At 45.9% G+C, this 24,596-nt stretch overlaps 1 protein-coding gene across 1 annotated transcript in view; it reads left to right on the top strand.

The window, feature by feature from the left end:
- pcdh15b (protocadherin-related 15b) overlaps positions 1-24,596 on the top strand; it is a gene marked incomplete at both ends in the record, with an annotated part of 695,468 nt that overhangs the window by 615,739 nt on the left and 55,133 nt on the right. The window contains 1 exon segment of the mRNA XM_084323056.1: positions 7,925-8,035. Coding sequence (XP_084179182.1) covers positions 7,925-8,035 — 111 coding nt within the window.

Here is a 24,596-nt window from a genome sequence, read left to right as displayed (position 1 = left end):
TAAGCAGGTGTGTGGTCACCTGCTCTCCTCCTTCCCAAGCTTTCACCACAAGGTGAGGACAAGGGCTGCAGCGGCGTCCGATGCCAAGCATCGCCCCTAACTAACAGAACTTGGTTATAGTCATAACCTAACGTTCTGTATCGTTAGTGGCTTAGCTTGGCATCGCTACTGCACAAGGGAGGCCAAGCGGAGCCACTTGGCTGACAAATACACCCCGCTGACAGCCCCCCAAAACCATCAGAACAGGGAGGGCCGAGCCCCCCCGACCCCCCCTAATGGAGGGTAGCCCCCCTATTAGGGACGTCACGGGAGGGCGACGGACCCGACCGTGCGAAGAGGCACTCAAGCAACTCAACGCACAGGGTGAGCAGACCGTGGCTTGACCCCACGACTACACACACGCACAACCCGCATGCCACCCGGGAACGAACGGAGGAACAACCTCGTTACTGCCCCCAGAATCACGGGGTCAAGGGCAAACCCAACCCCGTGGCAAGGCCGTAGCAGCGGAGCACGAAGGAAGACCCAGACCCACCAAAAGGACTGGACTCCCTGGAATGGGGGCCCGGAGAAGTCCATGATGCCAGCATCAAGACCCCACCAGGTGGGCACGTAGTGCCCCGCCCCCCACATCGCCAGCGTATTCGGACAAAGGCCCCTCAGTTACTGCACCTGGTATTCCCAGGCGGAACCAACCAGGCCAGAACCTGCCCAGCTTCCGAGATCGGACGAGACCGGGCGTGTTCAGGTCGGTATGGCCGTAAGCCGAGCGGGCCCCGTCCCCCCAATAGTACACCGCCTGGCACACTGACCCTGCAGAATAGGCAGTCAGCATGGCCGTAAGCACACAAAAAAGGTTAACCAACGGAAGCAGGCAGCGCACCGGGGAAAAACCAGGCAACAGGCTGTTAACCCTAGCCTGGAGACTGCGGACGAGACAGGCGCCAGAGGGGACAGCTGAACACAGCCGCCCCGGCGGAAGGAGCGTAAGCTGGCGGTGTTGCATGACCAAGCCTCCATTTAACAACCCCCACCCAGAGGGGTCGAGGCAGAGAAGGCTGACACGATTGGCAGACGTCATGAACGTGCAGGGGCACCCTCAAACGGTGAACCCGGGAGTTGACACTGCTCCAACACACCAGGGAATCAACCACCTCGGTGTTACCCAATGCGGTGGTTGTTCCTATAACCCCTCAAGAAAAAACTCCAAAACACACCTGCGGGTATACACCGGCTATACCGCAGTACAAGTGTTTCAGTTTCCAAAAAGGGTTAACCCAGGCCTACGGGTCGCAAACATCACTTCGGACCGGGCCTGGCGGTACGGGAAGCACAGGGTCACCAGAGGAGGTCAAAAAACCACCCCCACAGGCCCCTCTTCGCCATGCGTGAGAGAGGAGCGAAAAATAATGGAGAACCAGCCCCTAAGCACACCGTACCTGGTATTCCCCGGCGGTCTCCCAACCAAGTACTAACCAGGACCAACCTGTGTAGCGGCCGAGATCCGACGAGATCGAGCGCGTACAGAATGGCATGGCTGTAAGCCATGACGACAGTGCTGAGTAAAAACATACCCAACCAGGGTCTCCATAGCGCTTAACCCTGTGACACCCAGACCGACCTGGCATTTTTCCCCCTGAAAAAAGCCCAAGTCCCTCAGGGTACCAGAACAGCAGATCTGCATCCCCGGCGGACAACGGGTTCAACTGATCTGGACCAGCGTGACCAGAACCAGTCCCGTGCCCTAACCACGCCGACATGCCTACTCCAGGAGAAGGGCAGATATGCGTGTTGATCTTAACATGAAAAGAAGGCGCCACCCAGACGTCGGGACGAACCGCGCCTGGTGGCCCACCCCAAGGGCGTGAGACCCCACTACATATGTTCAGATCCATCCCGTCATCATCCCCCAGACATGAACGAGAATCCGTCGACAACCCACCCAGGTCATGGGATGTGGTCGCCGGAAGAGGAAAAACCCCCATCTCAGTTGCTTTATAAAAACGCTGTTTCAACCACAAGCAACTAAGGCGTGCCAGTCAATCGCCTGTTTACAGCGAGCTAGCACTATACGTGCGTCGGGACACACCCCCATCAATGAACAGGCTATTTAGACCTGTCATTGAATCCCCAAGGCGCCCAGGGGAACGACAAGAGGGGTGTGACACTCCCTAACTCCAACACTTCTGGAATAGAAAGAAGGAAGCATCAACAGTATGTATCCCAGTCTACACAGCCGGGGTAAAAAATGTTCACATTTTTACATCCCACCACCCTCCCATAGGAAAGAGACGGGGATCCCCAGAGAGACTTCCCACGCGAGCTGTACAGATTGAAAAGAATATATTGCACCTTGAGCCATGTAAAAAACTGGTTTTAGGGCCTCCGGGGAAGAGGCACCGAACCCATACACACTCAATAAACGAATTGAATCGAATATACATACAATAGAAAAGGACCCTTCTAGAGGGTCCACTCACTTTGACAATCTGAGGAGGAAGGCTCTGTACTCTGATGGAGGCTTCCTCACATGGAAGAAGGAGTCCGAACTCACAGAAGGCCTGAGTAGGCGCTTGGTGAGGAGGAGCCCTGACCACCCCCCCTGAAAACAGATCCATCACATGGACCTGAACAGCACACGGAAGTCCTACCAACAGAGACGCGCACGGTGACGTACTCTATGGCGGGGGAATTCCTGCGGTGCACACGCCCAATATACCAGGCCGTGGGACCAGGAACTCCCTCCCCCCCCCCCCCCCCCCCCCCGTAACGTGCCGAACCGCCACGTGACGGGAACCTTGAAGGACAGGGGGTGTACCCCTGACCGACAGAACAATGGGGAGAGGAAAGGTTACCAGTTCACCCCTTTACGACCCCACACCCATGATACGACGTAACGACAAAAAGAGAATATGACACAGTCATAGTCAGCTCTATGAAGCGTTTCACAGCTCCACACAGCGCACGAGCTAACCTGCTATCTGATTTTTACTAAGGAAAAACACAGAATAGAGAGGGCTCTAAGAACCCCGGTCCAACATACACATGTGCTTCTGTGGCCAGTACAACCCAGTTGTAGGTCACATGACACACACAACCCATCATCACCTACAAAAAATGGCAAAAACACTCAACAGAGGAACGCCGTTTTTTTCACAATGAGAGAATACATCATTCTTGATTAGTATCGACCACAGGCCTTGCTAAGCACACATGACAGCAACCAAACCAATTTCCCTTTAGGAAATAAGTTTCTCCAGCAGATTTAGCACAACCTCAGCAATCAAGCTGAGAGTTACATCGTATCCCTACCACACAAAAGACACAATTAATGCACAACATGTCTGATAGGAGGTGATAAAGTCCCCAGGGAACCGGGGGGGGAAACACAATCCTCCTATTTTACCCTCAATACGGCCAGTTAAAACAGGAAAACCTGTTAATGTGTGAACTCACTGTTCATTGTCATTACAGTCTGAGAAAGAACATTCTTTTACTCACTCGTCACCAAGCATAGCTTCATAGGTTAGTTGCCTTAGTAGTGAGTACACGGTACACATAAACACCATGATGTTTCTCACACAACAACCAGATCAATACATCACGACCTGCACGGAGAAGCTAACTGCCAGTGACAAAAACAGCTCACACACAACCCGCAACGTATCTCAAATGCATTGCAACAACACACGTTTTGGGAAAAAACACCGTTATTCACAATACATTTAGCAAGGTAAAACCAGAAGACGTGTTATGAGGTCTGGCCAACCCCGTACCTGCCCGGAACGCAGATCAGCGAAGTGCAGTCACAAGCCACCGTAGAACACAGCCGTCCCGTGTTGTTCGATCCGGGCAGCGTCGCCGCTCCACCAGTCGCTACAGTCCTCTTTGTTGACGCAATCCCCGTCTAGGCTCAGGCAGGTGTTGACGCAATCCCCGTCTAGGCTCAGGCAGGGTCGACGAACATCCCCTGTCAAGGATGACGTCGTGGTCAAGAGTGTAAAACATGTTAAAATCAAAGCACGTTCAACAGAATAGCATCAAGCTAACGGCTGCTCCAACCGTTCGGGTGCTATTGCTTCCGCTCGCGAGACGCCGATCTACGACGCACGCGATCAGGAGCGAGCTCCCGGCGGCGCGCGAGAAGCCAAGCTACCCCGCGCCAGGCCACCGACCGGCTAACCGTAAGCTATGAACATGTAAACAATGACATAACACTCACCCAGACAGGCCGCCGTTCTGAACCCTCCTCACTTTTTAAGAGAAAAGAGAAAACAAGACGTCAACACCGCTTCACAACGGTGACATTAACACGTCCGGCGGAATCAGCACAGTACCAACTGGCCTGTATAGCTGACTTTGAACATGAATCTGCCGCTATCGCACATTACATGCACATATCCCCTCGTGAAGGAATACTCTCATTTGGATATGAAAGATGGGGTCTTAACACGGTGACAGAGAGAATCCACTCGTCCAGAACACACAGGGATCACCAGTGTCAATGGTCGCGGCCCACTAGTTAAAACTATAATGGTCGCCAGACCAAGGCCTTCTGTCGCCTAGACGGCTAAACAAAGGACCCTAGCCTGGGGCCGGTTTCCATAAACTTTGTCAAGTAGCCCCCATAGCACTAACAGACAAGTGGAGCCCGCCAGCAAACACTACTCACCCAACCTGGAACGCACCGCTCCTCACAACAGCGGCATGTCCGACAGTTCAGCTGTGGCCTGACAGGTTTCACCCCAACAAACACAGCAAGGAACTGCAGTTGAGAAGCATGCAGCGGCGTGCTCCCAATACGAAAACCGGTGGAGGGTTTGTAGAATGATCATCATCTTCTAGACACTCCAGTACGAAGACAATATCGCCGTATTTTCTCGAAAATAGTGAGAGAGAAAATAAAGATATGATGTCAACGTATCCTTGTTTCCCAAGCTGTTCCTAATCCAATTTCTTCCATCATGGTGTCAAGTGTGGGGATCTACCGAGGCACCTCTTCCTTGTGGTGAAAGCGAGAAGGAGGAGAGCAGGTGACCACACACCTGCTTATGAAGGTAAGCTGATGAGGGGTGTGGTCAGACTAATACTGGTATTAGAGGTACATTTGTGGTTTATTCAGTACGCGTGCACGTACGCGAGATAGTGCAGTAGCGATGCCAAGCTAAGCCACTAACGATACAGAACGCATATCGCGCTGAAAACTAAGAACCATTTACATAGCCTGTTTCACTCTTATTAGAATGCCGTCCCAGTGCTCGCTTATTAGACACTCACACGGCAGCCCCGTAAAAAGTATTGAAGGCTATAGAATCTTCTTTGACTCACACACACACATACACACACGACACAATAGCCTACTCAGTCACTATACAAACAAACAGAAAACAGAAATCAGATTTCGAGCAGAGCAACATAATAGAAAGCACAACAAAACAGGGCAGCAGCGACCCAGCAAATAATAAACATTACTCACCACTTCGCTGTTGACGTCAGCAGCGCGTTGAACAACGTTAACAAAACTTCGCCAACCAGCTACATACATCCAAGAACAAATTAAAACGTTCGCCAACTGGCTATATTCCAACACAACCAATCGAGTTGTCCCCTGAGTTCTCCCTGCGTGCTGCGGTAATTATGTGTGTGTGTGCGTGTGCGTGTGCGCGTGTGTGTGTGTGTGTGTGTGTGTGTGTGTGTGTGTGTGTGTGTGTGTGTGTGTGTGCATGCGTGTGCACGTGTGGGTCCATGCATGTATAATATAGCAGTTCCCTGTCAGAATATGCTGATTCTGTGGTAATGTGACAGCATAGGACATAAAGCTGTTTTGAACCGCAGCATGTGAAGTCCTCAGCCCACTCTGTAATAACAGTAATTACTATAATGAGATCAACCAACAGAAGTACACAGGCTTTCTGGTTATGGAAAATGCACTTACCATCTTCTCCAGATACCAATTTCCTCTCAGTAGAAAGCTGTCTGGCAGCAAGCTAGCCTAGTGTAGCACAAATAAATAGAAGCGGATACGTACCACTAGCCTAGCTGTTGGACAAAAACACATTTCCCTGTGTTTTAACGCTAGGCTAGTGGTCCATTTGTGCTAAGCTAGGCTAGCTTGCAGCCAGATAGCTTTCTACTGAATGCAGAGAGAGGAAATTTGTATATATCTTCTTGTCTGACTGTGGAGAAGATGGTAAGCACATGTTGCCATAAATAAGACACTATAGTTTCAAGATACATTTGATCTCTTGCGGTGAAGAACCCTACCGTATGTCAGTTAAAAAAAGAATTTGTACGTGTTATATATTTGCAGTTGTAAAGTAAATCCAAATAACTTTGGAGTGTTAATGTGATCACCTGAATACTCAACCTCTACCATCTTTAAATATGAGTGTATGCAATGCTCCAACGTACTATCTTTAACGAATTACGTTTGAAAAAAAATGTCATCTGAAAACTTTAAACAGGCTTACAGTATATTAGTTATCCCAGTATTATGTTCAACTATTGGACACTGGAGCAGTTGAGGGTTAAGTGTCTTGCTGTTAGGCCTCTAACACTATAAGCCTATACGATTACCCTAATCACCAAAGAAAGAAAGACATTTAGATATGTGGAACTATGTAAGCCTCTACTACATCCTAGGTGTTTTTTTTTATGTTTTAATTATATTATTTTATTTATGTTCATTTCCTTTTATGATAAATGTGGTTGTGCTAAATAATAAGGAGGAATAATGATACAGTAGAATGATAAGACAGGGCTGAGACAGTTTGGGGTCTGGCTAGAGGGTATTCACATTGTGCTGTCTATAAATCTAACCTTTACCTTAAAGGGGAACTATTTTACTATTTCTTTCACTATTTGGGCACTTTTACACAATTCCTGTGAGTCTATGGAACACCTCTGTAATATATATATTTTTTTTATTCATTGTTTTGTATTTCTAATCAAGTCCTCAAAAACAGCATTTTTCTACCTCAAGATCTCGAGCCGTTTTGAGCCGTGTGGAGAGAGAGGCTGTGTGGGCTCCTGGTCAGGGTCCAGCCACTGTGTGGAGCTCATCTTCTATCTCAACATTAACATGCAGCGGTGTCTTTCTGACATCACATATCGCGCACATTTTCAAATGACTCAGTTCAGTGAGGGTGAATATTGTGAGAGGAGAATTGGAAGAATGCGCCAATATGAGAATTTTGAGACATAGATCATATTAATATAAGTTCACATAGCTAGGAAACAATGCTAAACACTAAAAAAGGCCATTTATAAGATAGTTCCCCTTTAACCTTAACCTTAACCTCACTGGAGACATCACGTCCCAACTTGACCTAAAATATAGATGAAAAAGAAACAAAGTCATAATGCATTTAAACTAAGTGCAAATATATACTAGCCATAACCTTAGTGTAGTCATAAAATGGTTGGAAAAAATGTCTTCACCTCTGTCCCTGGGAGACCATAAGGCCGTAGCTTTATCTCCCAACTTCAGATATAGAGGCTTCATCCCATCCTTGTCGTATCATTTTAGGAGCTACATGTTGTTGCTAAGCAATATTTGCTAAAGCTCTGCTTATTGGCTGGAATACTTATTTTTTTTATTGAACATTCCATGTGGAAGCATGGATAACTACTGGCACCTTGCTGATGGTAGCGTCTACCTCGAGGATATTTGAATGTGTATTTTAAGATTTTAGGTGGTGGGAGTGGTTAAGGTTATGGTTAAGGTAACGGATATGTTTATAAATAACTCTTTGGGTGACAATGATGACGAGTTATGACTTGCAGCCGGGCCAAAAGGTAATTCCCTTCCTTTTCCTTCCAGGCTATGGGATCTAGACACTACCCTGCTGGCTGACAGCAGGACAACTCTGTCTACAGTGACAGTTCTGCTAGTAACCAGCTCTGTGTATTTTGTCCATGGCAGGCGACAGGCAGAGTGCGCCAAAACGGCTCGTATCCAGATGGCATTACCAACGGGCAAACCTGGAGGTGGCACCGCCAACAATTTATATGAAGAGCTGGGAGACAATACCATGTAAGTAACAAAAATAATAACAACAACAACAACAACAACAACAACAACAACAACAACAACAACAACAACAAGAATTATGACAGGCCCTGTCAACAATTTGTATGAGGAGAGAGCTTATTCCCTCTGAGATGTCTGAAGTGGCAGAATACATAAGTTACATGCTGGCCAAGAAACTAATTGCATTAACTTGGGGGGGGGGGGTTGAGGGTTTGATCTGAGGCTGATTTCATTATTCACTAAATAGATTTTCTTTATATTTGCCAACCAAGTGAAATCGCTTAATTACTTTACTTAATATTTGTCATCACCAGTGGCCAAATCAGAGGCTGTACAGCAAACATTATGTAAAGTAGGAAGTGACCTACCATTCTTCGATCGAATTTGAGTTATGGGTTACCAGAGTTTCTGATTGGCTCACAAACCCAGAGATTTGCATAGAGAAACACCCTAGCAGGGTAGGGAAATTACATTTCAAAGTTTCAAAGTTTCTGATGATAATAAATAATACATTTTGTTTAGCACTTTCTTATAAACTCAAATGTACATGGAATACATATCAATGGGGGGGGGGGGGGGGGTATAATTTAGCAAGAACAAACCAGGAATGTATTGTAGATTAAATGTTTTTATTATTAAAAATCTTCATTAACACTTTGGTTGCCTAAGGTTAAATTAATGATATACCATAGATTGCCAGCGCTATTTGTCTATGGAGAAAGTCCCCTTCTTTGCAGGGCTATAACTTTTAAAATTCTATTGCTACATTGCCATTATTAGGGCCCATTCAAAGTCCTATATGTATTGTTCATTGTGTAGCAACGTTAAACTTTTTCATTCACATATTCATAGTAAAGTATGGTCTAATGTATAAGTATGTTTTCATCTCTTTCTGCAGCTTTCTCCAGAACGTGATATATAGCCCCAAATGCATTATATTGATGATGAAATACAGTTTGATGGCAATCAGCGCGATATAAAAAATTCCAACTAGACGTACTTCTAGAAGTTACTACACGTCATCTGATGTTGACCGGATGGGCGAGGGGGCGTTTATAATTCCGTGGGCAGCGTTATACCAATCATCTAATGTGGGTCAAATGTTGATAATATCAGTTATTATCGAAGACGGTAACGTTACACGCTGAAACTCACCCCAGTCTCCGCGCGCCGTTGGGCGATCATCGTCGAGTAGAAATTTTATCATTATGGGATATATTATTACCCGGTCCATCTCCAGCTTGTATAATGGTATATACGTCCAAATCATGTTGTTTATCGAGTTATTGGCAATCGATCGCTATGTAGAGTGACGAGCTAGAGTCACGGGACATGTACCGAGTGGCCGGAAGCAATACGGACGTCTAGCAAAACCTCTAATGCGCTTCCTGTTAAGCGCTTGCGCCGATCGGCCACCAGATGGCGCTCCTGAACCGCCAGAGAGCTCAGTGGGTCCTGCTGGTGGATCTCAGGCCAGCGGAGGGACATTATGAATCCGATCGCAGATTTTTGAAATATTGATATAAAGACGACGTACAGCGTCCCCCGGCAACTTTAGCATGGCCAGCAAAGACGTCTAAAGACGGCTCCCGGCAGTCAAAGTGTTAAGATAATGTTGTTGCTATACCTGCTACACTCCTAGGCACTGGATGTATAATAACTCCCTCCAGCTGCTGCTAGCACATGGAAATCGAACCCACAACCTCATAGTTACTAGTTGCTCTCTCTACTTTCATATCCTCAGTGGCAGCTTTGGTTTTTTGAAATGGCCCTGCCCTCCCAGAAGGCCCTGACTGTAAGAATTGAAACAGCTTAAACAATTCTCCTTGCACTTCACGCCTTTCAGCACCATGGACAGCTCACTTCAGGCCTAGAGAGCTAAAAGGAGAGTGAGAGACAGAGGCCTAACATGAGCTGTCCATGGTGCTGAAAAAGTTTTTCAGTCCCAATCAAAATATGGAATTGCTTTTGTTGTTAATTTAATTTGAGAGGATTGCTTACGCTGTTTTTATGCCAGCTGATACTTAACACATAGTGCTATTCAATGCAAACTAGTAGTTGCAGAGAAGGGAGATGCTTCTCCTCATTACAAAGCAAAAATTTCATTATTTCAGTTTTTAATTAAGATAATTGTTTGGATTATTCCTATGTTGAGCTGTCCATGATGCTGAAAGTGCATATAACAAATTTAATTTGCATTCATTTGGATGCAGAGCCCCACATTAGCTTTTGAAATGGGCCCCCAGATACTTAAAGCCGCCCCTGCATATCCACAGATGTTCCTACTCTGCCGTACCCAGCTCAAAACCCCTAACTGCTCCTGACAAGCTGGTTGTGTGTGTGTGTGTGTGTGTGTGTGTGTGTGTGTGTGTGTGTGTGTGTGTGTGTGTGTGTGTGTGTGTGTGTGTGTGTGTGTGTGTGTGTGTGTGTGTGTGTGTGTGTGTGTGTGTGTGTGTGTGTGTGTGTGTGTGTGTGTGTGTGTGTGTGTGTGTGTGTGTGTGTGTGTGTGTGTGTGAATGGGTGAATGTGAGGCATAAGTTGTAAAGTGTTTTGAGTGGTTGGAAGACTGGGAAAAGTGCTATAAAAATGCAGTCCATTTACCATTTACCATCTATGTGTATTTGTGTGATTTATTTTTTTACAAGAACAGATACAACCGGGGGATATTGCTGGCATTTATCTTCCTATTAAAGGAATGCGGCACCACAAACCACATACATCTCATTTAAGTAGAGCCTTGGGCAAAGTTTATTTTTGTGTACGTCAGTATTAGCGATTGGAAATAGAAATGCTGTGCGGACTCCGTTTCCAGAGTTACCATCACCACTTCAAGGTTACATCGTCATTTGAAAGATGGAACAATTAGGAGGCAAAGAGGCTGTGAGCCAACAGGAAGCCACCCCCAAACTGATTTCACTGAGTTCCAGTCTGAGATATTTAGTAGTAGTTGCTATCTCCAGTCTGTAGTGCTGACACATGCATCGGAACACCTAAAGGCTGAAACACATGCCCACATCGGTTCCTTATCTACAGTGATAGCAGGGGGTATGAGAACTTGTACTTTCATGCAACCTTTTTGCTAATCTCGTTTCCATGCGAGAGCAAGGTAAATGCGGAAATCCACGCCTCAAGGCACCTGGCCCTGCGCACATTTACATTTTGGAAGAGGTGGATGCAGGCTCCGCTGCTATAGGCTCCTTGCATTTAGTATACATTAAGCTTAAGCTCTACTACAGGGGTGAGAGCAATAGAAAGAAAGAAAGAAAGAAAGAAAGAAAGAAAGAAAGAAAGAAAGAAAGAAAGAAAGAAAGAAAAAGAAAGAAAGAAAGAAAGAAAAGAAAGAAAGAAAGAAAGAAAGAAAGAAAGAAAGAAAGAAAGAAAGAAAGAAAGAAAGAAAGAAAGAAAGAAGAGAACAAGAGATAGTGTCTCAGGTCTGGTTAACGTTGGGTAACGTAATCCCACAAAATCAACTCTAATGAAAACTAGAGTAAACTCAGACGACTGCTCTGCTGTGAACTGCTCCAGGGTGAGTTTAACTGTTTTGGGCAAGTCTCTCTCGTTAGCAGTTGCTACTCTGCAGCGGCCACTCACGTACAAGCAAATGACTGGAGAGAGAGAGGAGTTTTCAGAGGCAATGTCGAAATCACTGTCCATGGTGCTGAACTGGACAGTGGAGAGACAACTGAACTGAGAAGTCTCATTTCACGTATACAAAAACAAAGACAGAAATATGATTTCACCTAAAACAAATCACTGGGACTTTAAGCCAATGTTGTAATTTGAGCTGTTTTTTTAATGCCCGTCCACATGGATACACATATACAAGGAGGTGTTGTGGGTGCCTTGAGAGGCCTTCTCTTTCTGTGTGTTTGTGTGCTCTGTTTGTTCTTATCCTCTTTGCCAGGTGTGATTGGTGGTGGCTTGGCTAAACAGTGGGTAATAGTGACTGTATGTGGAGATAATGTATCTGAAGGTTTAAACACACACACAGCACACACCTACTTACACAGTCACGCAGACACACACACACACACACACACACACACACACACACACACACACACACACACACACACACACACACACACACAACACACACGCGCACACACACACACACACACACACACACACACACACACACACACACACACACACACACACACACACACACACACACACACACACACACACACACACACACACACACACACACACACACACACACACACACTTTAAGATAAAACACATTCACTTCATTCATATTTCCTCACTGGAGTGAGAAGAGGGAGTTGAGGGACTCTTATCAGTGTTGCACGCATCACTAGTTTCCTGTTTGTATCTGAAATGCTTTTCCCCCATTAACATAATGGAAATTCATATGCAAAGAACAGAAACTATCTCCAAATGATATCATAGGAATTGTGTATGTGTGTGTGTGTGTGTGTGTGTGTGTGTGTGTGTGTGTGTGTGTGTGTGTGTGTGTGTGTGTGTGTGTGTGTGTGTGTGTGTGTCTGTGTGTGTGTGTGTGTGTGGGGGGGGCGGTGTACGTGTGTGTGTTTACAATTGATCAGAGGGTTATATCGTGCGTTGATAAAGAGTGAATAGCCCATGTATCTCTTTCTCACACACACACACACACATGTGCAAATACACACACCACACACAAACATACATATACATACTATACATACATGCATACAGATACACACCTACACATCCATGTGTGTGTGTGTGTTTGTATGTGTGTGCAATGTGCATTCATGTATTATGTGCATGCAGCGTCTCTCTCTCCCTTATTCACAGAAAAATACTATATCCACAATGTAAATTAATTTAGAGAACATAGATAATAAAGGTACCTGCCAAGTGCCAACATGGTAATAGCTGTATTTTCAAACACAATGCATAGAAAGCAGCATTCACACACCTACAGCTCCAGAGCTACTGTGTTTTGTATTTTGTGTGTCCCTTGTTTTGCTTGTATCCTGTTCTCTTTATAAAGCTGTATACTTGTATAGATATCTGTATGATAAAAAAAATATGTCACACACACACACTGAGAGAGGGAGGGAGAGAGAGAGAGAGAGAGAGAGAGAGAGATAGAGAGATAGAGAAAGAGAAAGAGAGAGAGAGAGAGAGAGAGAGAGAGAGAGAGAGATAGAGAAAGAGAAAGAGAAAGAGAGAGAGAGAGAGAGAGAGAGAGAGAGAGAGAGAGAGAGAGAGAGAGAGAGGTGGATGGATGGTCTCTTTACCAAGGCACCAGCAACCCTCTGATCAATGAGACAGGGAAGCGAATGTTGATTGGAGATAATTGAAATAAATGAAGTTGCTAATTTACAAAGAGCACCCTGGGCCATCATTAATTCTATCGACAAGTCACCCAGAGTTCAATAATTGTGTGTGTGTGGGGGGGGGGGGGGTTGTGAGTGGGTGTGTGTGTGTGTGTGTGTGTGTGTGTGTGTGTGTGTGTGTGTGTGTGTGTGCACACATTCTTTAGCTTTGTGTATGTGTGTGTTTGTTTGTGTGCAAGCTTGCAGCTTTGTGTTTAGTGTGTTGCCATACAAATTAGTCTGTGTTGTGTGTCTGTGTTTGTGTGCGTTTGTGCACAAGTTGATGAAAGGTAATGGCAGTTTTGTGTATGCCGTGCATGTGTGCGCCTACTACATTAATAATTTTGCTTCATTATCGAGAACTAATTTGAAAGGTCCTGTTCCCCTTGCAGCAACCTCTAATGCAACTCTGATGGCAATTCTCTGAACGCTCCATCATTACATTTAGAACTGTCCCAGCGCAAACCACAGTTGGGTCATATAAGGTTCGGCTGATTTTGGAGTTTTCTTTTTTCTGTCTAGCTCATCTGATATCAAATAGGCTTTGTCATCTTGGAAATACATACTTAGGCCACTTACTGCCAGTATAATAAACAAATAGACATCAAGATAATACTGCATAATAATACTGGATATATCTTACAATGTAACAACAATAATTATACAAAATGAAGAAACTGTAAATATGTTGTAATATGTCAGACGATAACATATAGAAAATATATATAATGAATTATTGTAATTAAAGTGTTAAAGGCCAACTTGCAGGTTGTATTTTTGTTCAATAAACAATGTGACTAGGCCAACGCTGACTTTCATGAAGAGGGAAAAGAAATTTATCGAAATTGACCCAGTTTTAGTGTTTTTATCAAACATTTTGTCGACCAAACCACAAGCTCCACGCACATGCATATTTTAATCCATGGATCAATAACGTGTGTGTGTGTCATCTTAATGCTGACGTCACATCAGGTGCAGGGCAGTGAGGGGCTCTGAGAGTCACACACAGCTAGTGGCAGGAAGTAGAGAGCCTTACTACTACTAGCCGAGGAGTGATGAATGAAAATGTATCTGTTTCACTAACAGGGGGCGACAATGGCTCAGGAGGTAGAGCAGTCGTCTGGCAATCCAGAGGTTCACGGTTCGATTCCCGCTCCTCCTGGGCAGCGTGTCGATGTGTCCTTGGGCAAGACACATAACCCCTAACTGCTCCCGATGAGCAGGTTGGCACCTTGCATGGTTGCCTCCGCCGTCGGTGTGTGAATGTGTGAGTGAATGGGTGAGTGAATGGGTAAAAATGTGAGTAACAAATTGTAAAGCGCTTTGGATAAAAGCACTATATAAAAAAGCAGCCATTACTAACACTATTGCTCCGTGATCATAGCCATTCATCTCTAAAGCGAACCACTATTTGTAAAAGCCACAACCACATTACCATATTTGTAATAATGTAAATCATTATGTCGTTGTACATATTGTGTATATAACGTTAGTAGCTAGCTAAGTTAGCTAACGTAGCTTAGCTTGGTAGCCAGAATTCTCGAAACTCATAACAATGCCCGATTTAAAATGGTTCTCTCCTCTTTGTATACCTTTGTCCTCACAAGTATTCTGCCAGGGAACTTATGGACATGACAATAGTAGTAGTTATAAGGTGTTTGAGCTTGTAACGTTAGTTAGCTCATAGCTATCATGACTGATGCACCGAGTGGGGCTGCGTCTATTCGAATCCCAACCGGTTCATGCTTATCAACATCGAATCCCAACCGGTTCATGCTTATCAACATGCCGTGACGCATAGCTTGCTAGCCGGCATGAATGCCCGATTTAAAATGGTTCTCTCCTCTTTGTATACATTTGTCATCACAAGTATTCTGCCAAGGAATTTATGGACACGACAATAGTAGTAGTTATAAGGTGTTTGAGCTTGTAAGGTTAGTTAGCTCATAGCTATCGTGACTGATGCACCGAGTGGGGCTAAAGGGGCTACTATCGTATCAACATGCCGGGACGTGTAGCTTGCTAGCCGGCATGATGTGTGTGCAGTGCTTTGCCCCACAGGTCTGAGAAGAGGACCTGCACATTTTACTCTTTCCCCAAACTCTTTTGCATGGCCCGATTTAAAATGGTTCACGACAGTAGACATAATGCTAACGTTAGCAGGAGCCATATAGCCATATAGCCATAAGCCAGTAGTACTATGACCCGGACGGGCATAAGGCATAAGTTTCCTGAAGTGACGTCACGGCTGTGCTAGCGTCTGATAAGCTTTTTGATCGCTCTGTGCATGTTATTCGTGCATGGACCTTTTTAACCCTTTCTGAGTGGTATTTCCGGCGTCAAATGGAAAAAAGTAATAATAAAATTAGATACCAATGATGTAAACTACCCATAATTGCAGAGTAGGGTTTAACCTGCAAGTTGGCCTTTAAAGGGGACATATTATGGATTGTATGTTTTACCTCCTGTCTTTGATTTATCTGAAAGGTTATGGAAGCACTGAGGGGAAGTACCCCTTGCTATTTGGCCAGGGTTAAAAATATCAACAAGCCTAAACAAGCTGTTCAGAATGTGTTTTCTACTCTGGGGTAGCCAGGCATGGATGGGAATAATTACTTTAAAATGTGTTTTTAAAATTGTAATAGAAATTGTATTAAAATGTGCTACACCCACCAAACACTGTGTGTTCAATACAAGGGAAGTAAGGGGTGCTGGAAAATAAAGTAAATGTATTTAGAGTTTCTTTGCAAAAGAACAACAAACATAGATTCAAGGAAGTCATATAAAAGTGTTGAAAAGGTACAACATATGTCCCGTTTAAGAAATAATAATACAAAATATTTTAACAATAAATCAGTTATCAATATTTACAGTCAATGACATGTCAGATTGTATAAGGTGACATCTTTCTGTAGTAGCCTAGTTCTTTTTAACATCATAATGTCCTACTGTTTCACTGTCTCTCCCTATGCTCATCTTACTCATCTTTCCATCTGTCCATCTTTTCTCCTTACCATCCATCCATCTCTTCGTCCGTGATGGACAGACAAAAGTGAGTAAACTTGTGAGGTTTTCGAGGCAGCACAGTGGTTCTGTTCAGTAACAGCTTGGCTGTAGCTCGTTGTGTGTCTTAGCTGTTTTAGAGGTGATGCAGTCGATGGTTGTCAAAAGATAAATTGGTTCACCCTGCTGCCATGTTAGGGACTAACAAGATCAGACCTCTATCTCTTTGATCAGGGAGTCAATCATATCTAATAATTTGTCATACATATTGCCAATTCCCTTTCATATTTTAAGTCACCGGTGAATTATTTGGTTTCGTTTTTGCAACAAATGACAATTTTGTGAGAGATAGGCATTCTTCCCCACTTAGTACAGTTTCATTGCATGCGCCATCCAGTGATTTCTGCTGTAAAATCTCTGGTTACCATGGCAACCACCTGTGAGTAGTTTGGAATTCACATTTATAGATTTAGCTTCTTGAACTTAACTTTACATGAAAATCACATCACATTTTATTATTTTCTTCAATTATGTTCTCAATTTCTGTGCTCCATTGGTGGGCAAAATATTTAGTACTATGGGATTTCCCCATTCAAACTTAACTGAGTGCCCCGACTCCTCTTATCAGACTGCCGCTGGTGCAGTGGCACAAGTTCTGAAATTATTTGATAAAAACAACTTCTGGAGACAACTTTGATTGTCCCTGTTTACATTTCAGTTGGCATGTACTGTAGCATAGCTTTGTGTTTGTGTTTGTGGCTTCGGTATCAGCATTTAGCTCAACAGTTGGTGTTTGACATGATGTTGGCATTCTCAGCATACTGTATAGCGGTACCTCCTTGTAGAAATATCTACGTACGTCCTTGTAGAATTCACTTTCATCATTCCATCCCTCTGTTTTTTCCATTCTTTCCTGTACAATCATTCATCACCTCCTTTTCTATATATTTATTTTATGTTTATTAAAGGAACACGCCAGCGTCAGACAATTTCACAGATTTCCTCACTGTGCATTCAGTAGAAAGAGTTTTTCTAGCTATGCTAGTGGTCTGTATCCACTTCCATTGATTTGTGCTAAGCTAGAAGAAATTGGTATCTATCTTCTTGTCTGACTCTGTAGACGGTAAGCACATTCCCCATAATGTTGGCGTGTTCCTTCGTCCCTCCCTTTCATTCATCATCCAACTACATCTTTCATTTCTGTCTTTTTTCTTTTCTCACTCTCTTTCATTCCATCCCTCCAACCCTGTGGACAGACCGGCAAAGCGTGGTGGTTTGGACGAGTGTGATAGTCAGCGTCTGATCTCTGACTTTGCCTCTCGGGCCATCGCTACCCACCGCCAGTGCACCGCCAACGGAGGTGTGCTCAATAACCTTCCCAAGTCGGAATCCAACATCACCTTCCTCTCGGACGAGAACCCCTTGACCACCAAGAACCCCATATACCACGAGGATGGGACACTGAGTAGCCCGGAGACTTTAGGCAGAAGCCAGAGGAGAAGGGACCTTCTCGGGGATTTCTCCCCACCTAGAAGAGGCCTTCGAGAGGCTTGGTTGAGGCTCAGCTCCCCCGGAGGGGATGTGGGTTTTGGGGGCTTCAGTGGCAGTGATAGCGGATGGGGGTCTGGGGTTGGACATAGTTGGACTCTGCCGTCGAGGCTTCATCGTAGAGAGATGTACGATTCGCTGAGACGCCAAGTCGTCATGGACCCTGTGCAATGCGAGTTGGAGCTTCTCAAGGCGGACCTAACGGAGAGCAAAGACGCAGGGCTGGATTCGGGATTCGACCGGGGTCTTGATTCGGATCTGATGGGGAGCCAGGGCCTGGAAACCAAATTAACAGTTAAAGAGCAAGCCAGGCAGTTTGAGCAGCAAGCAGTTCTCAAGGAGATGAGACAAAGGCAAAGCAGGGATTCCCGAGGATCTCTCTCCTCTGACTTCCTCCTCTCTGTGTTTTCCGACTCACCCCAGCATCAGAAGTACATTCCAACCCAGGCCTTTTCCACTTTCCAGGCCAGAGAGCCCCCTCCGAGTATCATCATCACCCACAGTGACCGAGAGACACCCCCACCGAGCCACAAGCCGACCCCCCCTGTGCTGCGACGGTATAGTGCAAATTTGACAGGAAATCAGAGAGAGGCAGAGACCTTGCAGGTTAATTTAGAGATTATTCCTGATCCTCCTTGCACTCCCCCACCTCCCCCACCTCCTTCAACCTCCCCACCCCCTCCCCCATCCTCTCCCCCACCCCCCATGCCTCCATCCCATCCACCCCCCCCTCCCATCTCCCATCCGCTCCCCCTGCCTCCCATCTCCCATCCACTCCCCCCACCTCCCATCTTCCTGTCCCATCCACCCATACCTCCCATCCCCCCATCACATCCACCCCCCCCTCCCATCTCCCATCCCCTCCCCCCATCCTCCCCTCCTCCCTTGCCCGCTCCTACCTCCAACCACACAGAAAAACCCACCCCCTCTCCCCATCCTCCACCACCACCTCCTCTCCCTCCTCCCCTATCTCCCTCGCTACTGCGTCCTTCCACCTTTGTGCTCCCATCTCTCTCGGAGGCGCCCACCCTGCGACCTGTCTCTCTGCGTGCCCCGCCTCCCCCTCTACCAACCGAGCCGGAACTGCCACGTAAGGAGCTCAAAGGGATCTTGAAGAACATCCACAACATCGCCGAAATCGAGAAGTCAGTGGCCAACATGTTCAGTCAAATTGACCAGAAACAGATCCCGCTCAAAAAAGTGATGAGGAGCCAGGCTTCTGTGGACTCTGTCAACTCTACCGACTCCCTGGATCCCGCTGCTGGCAGTGGAGGAGGAGGTGGAGAGGGAGAGATAGAGGGAGGCAGTGGTGGTGGAGGAGAAGGAGGAGATGGAGGAGAAGGCAAACGTGAGAAGCATTTCCCTCCCCAGATTCAGCCTAACTCGAACATGAACTCCCTCGTGGAAGAGTTGGAGAAACGGTTCCCTTCTCAGTCCACAGAGCTCTAGTGTATCTCGTCCTGACTGCCATCAAGAGAGCGAGGGACGGGGAAGAGGAAGAGGAGCATGAGGAAAAAGTGGAGGAGTCTGATTTATCCCAAGTGAACTGTGCTCTTGTGTCTCTCTCTCTGCTGCAGGAGAAAGGGAGTAAAGGGAGGAGGAGAGAAGGAGGCGGGAAGGGTCAGGTTCATTTTAACTCCACAAGTGTTTCTTAAATAGGGTACAAATGAGGGTTGCAGGTTTGTTTCTGGTGGGGTTCATATTGTATGTGACAAGAGCAGGGTCTGGCTCATCAGGCTGAAAATGGATGAACCTCTGACCTGCTGTGTCATGAACCTGATCGTGGAAGAGTTGGAAATAATGCTTTAGTCTCTCTTTAGACTGACACTCTGGTGCGTTCAGCCTCTCTCTATTGGACTGACACTTCAGGTCGCTTGTACTTGCGCTATTTTGTGACCTCCGTTTAATTAAAGAAACGTTCACAAATTGTTTCCCTTGTTACCACTGGGAGACTAATTGCTCTGTTAAAAGTCACATTCTCACCCAGTGCTGAATAAACTATAATTCTAACAAAGGATAGGAGTAGGAGAGAAAACAATAATGAGGAAGAGGAGAAGGTAATGAGCTGAGAGGGATCAGATCCAGACTAACCTTAATTTGAACTCAATAGTGGAAGCATTGGATATATGCTTTTAATCTGTATTTCAGATTAAAGAAATACAGATTAAAGAGATAGGTCATGTTCAGGCTAACGTGAATATAAACTTGAGAGTGGAAGAGGCAATTGTACTGTAGAGTATTTATACCACGGGAGAATACAGAAAGAGCAGAGAGAGTTTTAGTCAGGGCAGGCTCACCATGATATGAACTTGATATCATGGTGATAACATGAGTCTGAGGTCCATTGTTACCCGGTTACCACAGAGCTGTGAAGTAACTGTCACACAAAGTAGGACACAGGCTTTTTTCTTAAACTGTCGCCACGCCACCTCAACGATAACCATGGTGTAAGATCCTGATCAATCTGGCCAGTATCACGTCTTCGTCTGTTTGGCCCTCCATCCAATTCCTCTGCGTTGTGTCATTTGAATGGTCCTGACGTCTACGACACTGGCTGATAAGATCCTATCTCCCCCGTTAGTGCAATCCATAAACCATACTAATTCTCCACCTCCGTAAGAATTCGACACTTCGACACCGTGAAATACCTTATGAGGAAAAGCGTTGTTTTATTGCTATAAACAGAACCTCATAATCAGATGTTATCAGATGTTATCAAATTGTATCGTCCTTGAAGAGTCTATTCTAATGATCTTTCGGTGTGTTCGTCTATCGTCCTTTTGTTATTCAGTCCAATAGTGTTCAGGCCTGGTCTTTAGCCTAACCCTCCTCGCGTTAGCCGAAGCTAATGGTGATGTGGCATTCTTCCTCCCCCCCCCCCCCCTCTCAATGAGAGGAGAGAGTGTCCTCTGTGTGATCTCAGTCCTACTCGCTCTTGGTCAGATTCTAGTCTGCCCTACACCCGGAAACACCGTTCGACTTATAGATCTTCATCGTAGAAACGATAGCCCCGCCCCTCTTCTGGTTGTCAGGGCGATGCGCTGTCATGACAACCGCGTTTAACCTTTATACCCACTTCAAAACGTCTCATTCACTGTTGCATTAAAGAGGTCACCGCTCTCCCTCGCTCTCGCTATCAGTTTGTTATGTCTTCAGCTCGGAATTCAAAACAAAACACCCTGCTCAGTGTGGTGCTCACTCGCTCTGAACCAACCTCTGCTAAGCCAAACACATTTCTGCCCTCTCTGACCTGGCACTGTTAGATGCTACCATCTTCCCCCACTCTATACATCACATACATTGAAAAAGCACCCCAAATCCCTCATTCCCCCCTTTGATTCTTAATCAACCTTCAGAATCATAAATCATTATTTGTTTTTTTTATTAATTATGCCAAAAATATCCTGTGGTTGAAGCAAACCAACCTCATCTCTCGTGCACAAGAAATGAAGACGGCCCACGGTCAACCCAGTGATCTTGCTGCCTGATGTCTGTTTGCGCCCCCCTTCGTGCACAAAGGGAACCGAAACCGACCACCAACACCAACAACATCCAACGACTCATAACAATTAGAGCTCCTCTGTCTGCTCCCAATAATTCCATCCTGTTGTTTTACTGTTTTCCCTCTTATCTACCTTCTATATATATATATATATCCTTCTATACATATATCTTCTATATGAATCCTCCATTTATATCTCATACTCCTAATCAATGAACGCAGGACTTCTCGCTGTTGTCTCGTCTCTCGATCTCCTGATTGACTCTGAAAGGAAGTCCCTGCTTGTCCATGATTCACCGCCCGTGCTCTGGTTCAAAACGCTATCTAAACAGCGTCTCCGCAGGGAAGCCCCCTCCGATGTCCGCCTCGTTCTCCCCTGGGCAACACCGCCTGCGACCGCTGGACTCCGCCTCGTCGGCCGTCTCCGCCCCGTCGGTCATCTCCGCCCTGTCGGTCATCTCCGCCCTGTCGGTCATCTTGGTTGAGGCTCATCTCCACCGCCGTCGGCCCTCTCCAGACTCTGAAAGCAGAAACACCACGCCGGCAGTTTTTCTGTACACTCGACCCTGTTTTTTCTATTAGTCTACCGTGGCTTTGGGCCTGCAGCTCGTTCTCTATATATTTTTTCCTCTGCAAGCCCCTGCCATGGACACGCCCTTTCAGACTGTTGGACGGTGTGAGTGTCCTACAGCCCATGACGCTATTTGTTCTCTATTAGTCCCCCACCTTCTCAACACCCATATCTAATCCTACAGGGCTGTTCCCTGTTTTGTTGTCTTCCGGCGTGACACCAGCAGCTAAACGATACCCACTCGGCGCTCTATGTTCGTCCCACAGGTGACCCCCAGCGCGCACCAGTTCTTTCTGGGGACGTGTCCCCTCAAGACTCTGCCTATTTATTAGGTGTGAGAAGGCCCCACTGGAGATCGAACTCCCTCTTATTTCATAATTAAACTTATTTGATTAACCGCATCTCATCTCTCTCTGCAATTCTTATTTAACCCATTAAATAATTAAATATTTAATTAACCCGTATATCGATATTATTATTATGATAATAACATCCAACCGAGCATCTACTAACATACAACAGAGCAGGTTGGTTCCCTGCCCCTAACTCACATACGTACTCGTACTATCATCTAACATACAACAGAGCTGTCCGTTGCTCTATACCCTACGGGGCTGTCTACCGTCGCCCTGGAGCTGTCACGTCGCTCTATACCCTACGGGGCTGTCTACTGTCACCCTGGAGCTGTCCCGTCGCTCTATACCCTACGGGGCTGTCTACCGTCGCCCTGGAGCTGTCACGTCGCTCTATATACCCTACGGGGCTGTCTACCGTCGCCCTGGAGCTGTCCCGTCGCTCTATACCACACTTTGAGTTCCTTTACAAAGTTCTCACATACACCACCGTGTATACACACAAGCAGTTGGTAATTTTGAAAAAATTAAACTCCTTAATTAACTTAAACTCTAAATATTCCCCTATGGGTAATGGAAACTCCCCAGCACTACCCCCCCCCTCCGCAATTAAACTCCTTAATTAAATTAAACTCTAAATATTCCCCTATGGGTAATGGAAACTCCCCAGCACTACCCCCCCCTCCGCAATTAAACTCCTTAATTAAATTAAACTCTAAATATTCCCCTATGGGTAATGGAAACTCCCCAGCACTACCCCCCCCTCCGCCACTAGGTGGCAACCTACTCCTCCATTTGCCTGTATTATCCCACTGCCCCCCCTAGATGGCGGCCAAACTCAGTCTAGAGGATTGGTTGACGTGTCACTTCCCGGTTCTAATCTCCTCGTGGCTCTGCGGCCAATTTTTTTTCCCTTTTTTTTTTTTACCGTCCCTTTAATGTCTCAAACATTCTCTCGCTACCGACCACACCCGTAATGTTTGTTCACTGCTCCCTTCACGTCACTGTCCCGCTTCCCGCTTTCTGCGTTTTGAACAGTAATCAAACTAAATACGATGTTGCCCCTTTAATTGAATGAAACATCTCCCCTTTGCCTCCCTTCCCATCTCCTATACAGTGGCTTCTGTGCTCTGTAGATAAGACTCTCGATTTTCAAAACAAAAACCGGTGCCGCTCTGCTGTTATTCAAACACACTATTACAGCTGGCATTCTCTGTGTCAAACTAATTACGTTTACGGATACACTATTGTTCGTTTTCTTATTGGCTTGTGAAGTTGTTGAGACTCACTTTATCTTTTCACCGTCAGTTGTTCTGGTCCATGGCGCTGTTTATCTCTCCGGCCAAACTGGCCCGCTCGCTAAGTCCATGGCGCTGGCCTTGCTTGCTCGCTGGCTTGGCTCGCGTCCACGGCTACCCCTTCACGCCTCGGCACTGCACACAGTCTCTTCCTTTCAAGCAACTTCAAAGCAAGCAATAATCCGGGTCACGGCACCAACTGTAAGATCCTGATCAATCTGGCCAGTATCACGTCTTCGTCTGTTTGGCCCTCCATCCAATTCCTCTGCGTTGTGTCATTTTAATGGTCCTGACGTCTACGACACTGGCTGATAAGATCCTATCTCCCCCGTTAGTGCAATCCATAAACCATACTAATTCTCCACCTCCGTAAGAATTCGACACTTCGACACCGTGAAATACCTTATGAGGAAAAGCGTTGTTTTATTGCTATAAACAGAACCTCATAATCAGATGTTATCAGATGTTATCAAATTGTATCGTCCTTGAAGAGTATTCTAATGATCTTTCGGTGTGTTCGTCTATCGTCCTTTTGTTATTCAGTCCAATAGTGTTCAGGCCTGGTCTTTAGCCTAACCCTCCTCGCGTTAGCCGAAGCTAATGGTGATGTGGCATTCTTCCTCCCCCCCCCCCCCCTCTCAATGAGAGGAGAGAGTGTCCTCTGTGTGATCTCAGTCCTACTCGCTCTTGGTCAGATTCTAGTCTGCCCTACACCCGGAAACACCGTTCGACTTATAGATCTTCGTTGTAGAAACGATAGCCCCGCCCCTCTTCTGGTTGTCAGGGCGACGCGCTGTCATGACAACCGCGTTTAACCTTTATACCCACTTCAAAACGTCTCATTCACTGTTGCATTAAAGAGGTCACCGCTCTCCCTCGCTCTCGCTATCAGTTTGTTATGTCTTCAGCTCGGAATTCAAAACAAAACACCCTGCTCAGTGTGGTGCTCACTCGCTCTG

The sequence above is a fragment of the Notolepis coatsorum genome, assembly GCF_963971535.1.
Source record: "Notolepis coatsorum genome assembly, chromosome: 10".
NCBI classification, from domain to species: Eukaryota; Metazoa; Chordata; class Actinopteri; order Aulopiformes; family Paralepididae; genus Notolepis; species Notolepis coatsorum.
This window is presented reverse-complemented; position numbering and strand designations above follow the sequence as displayed.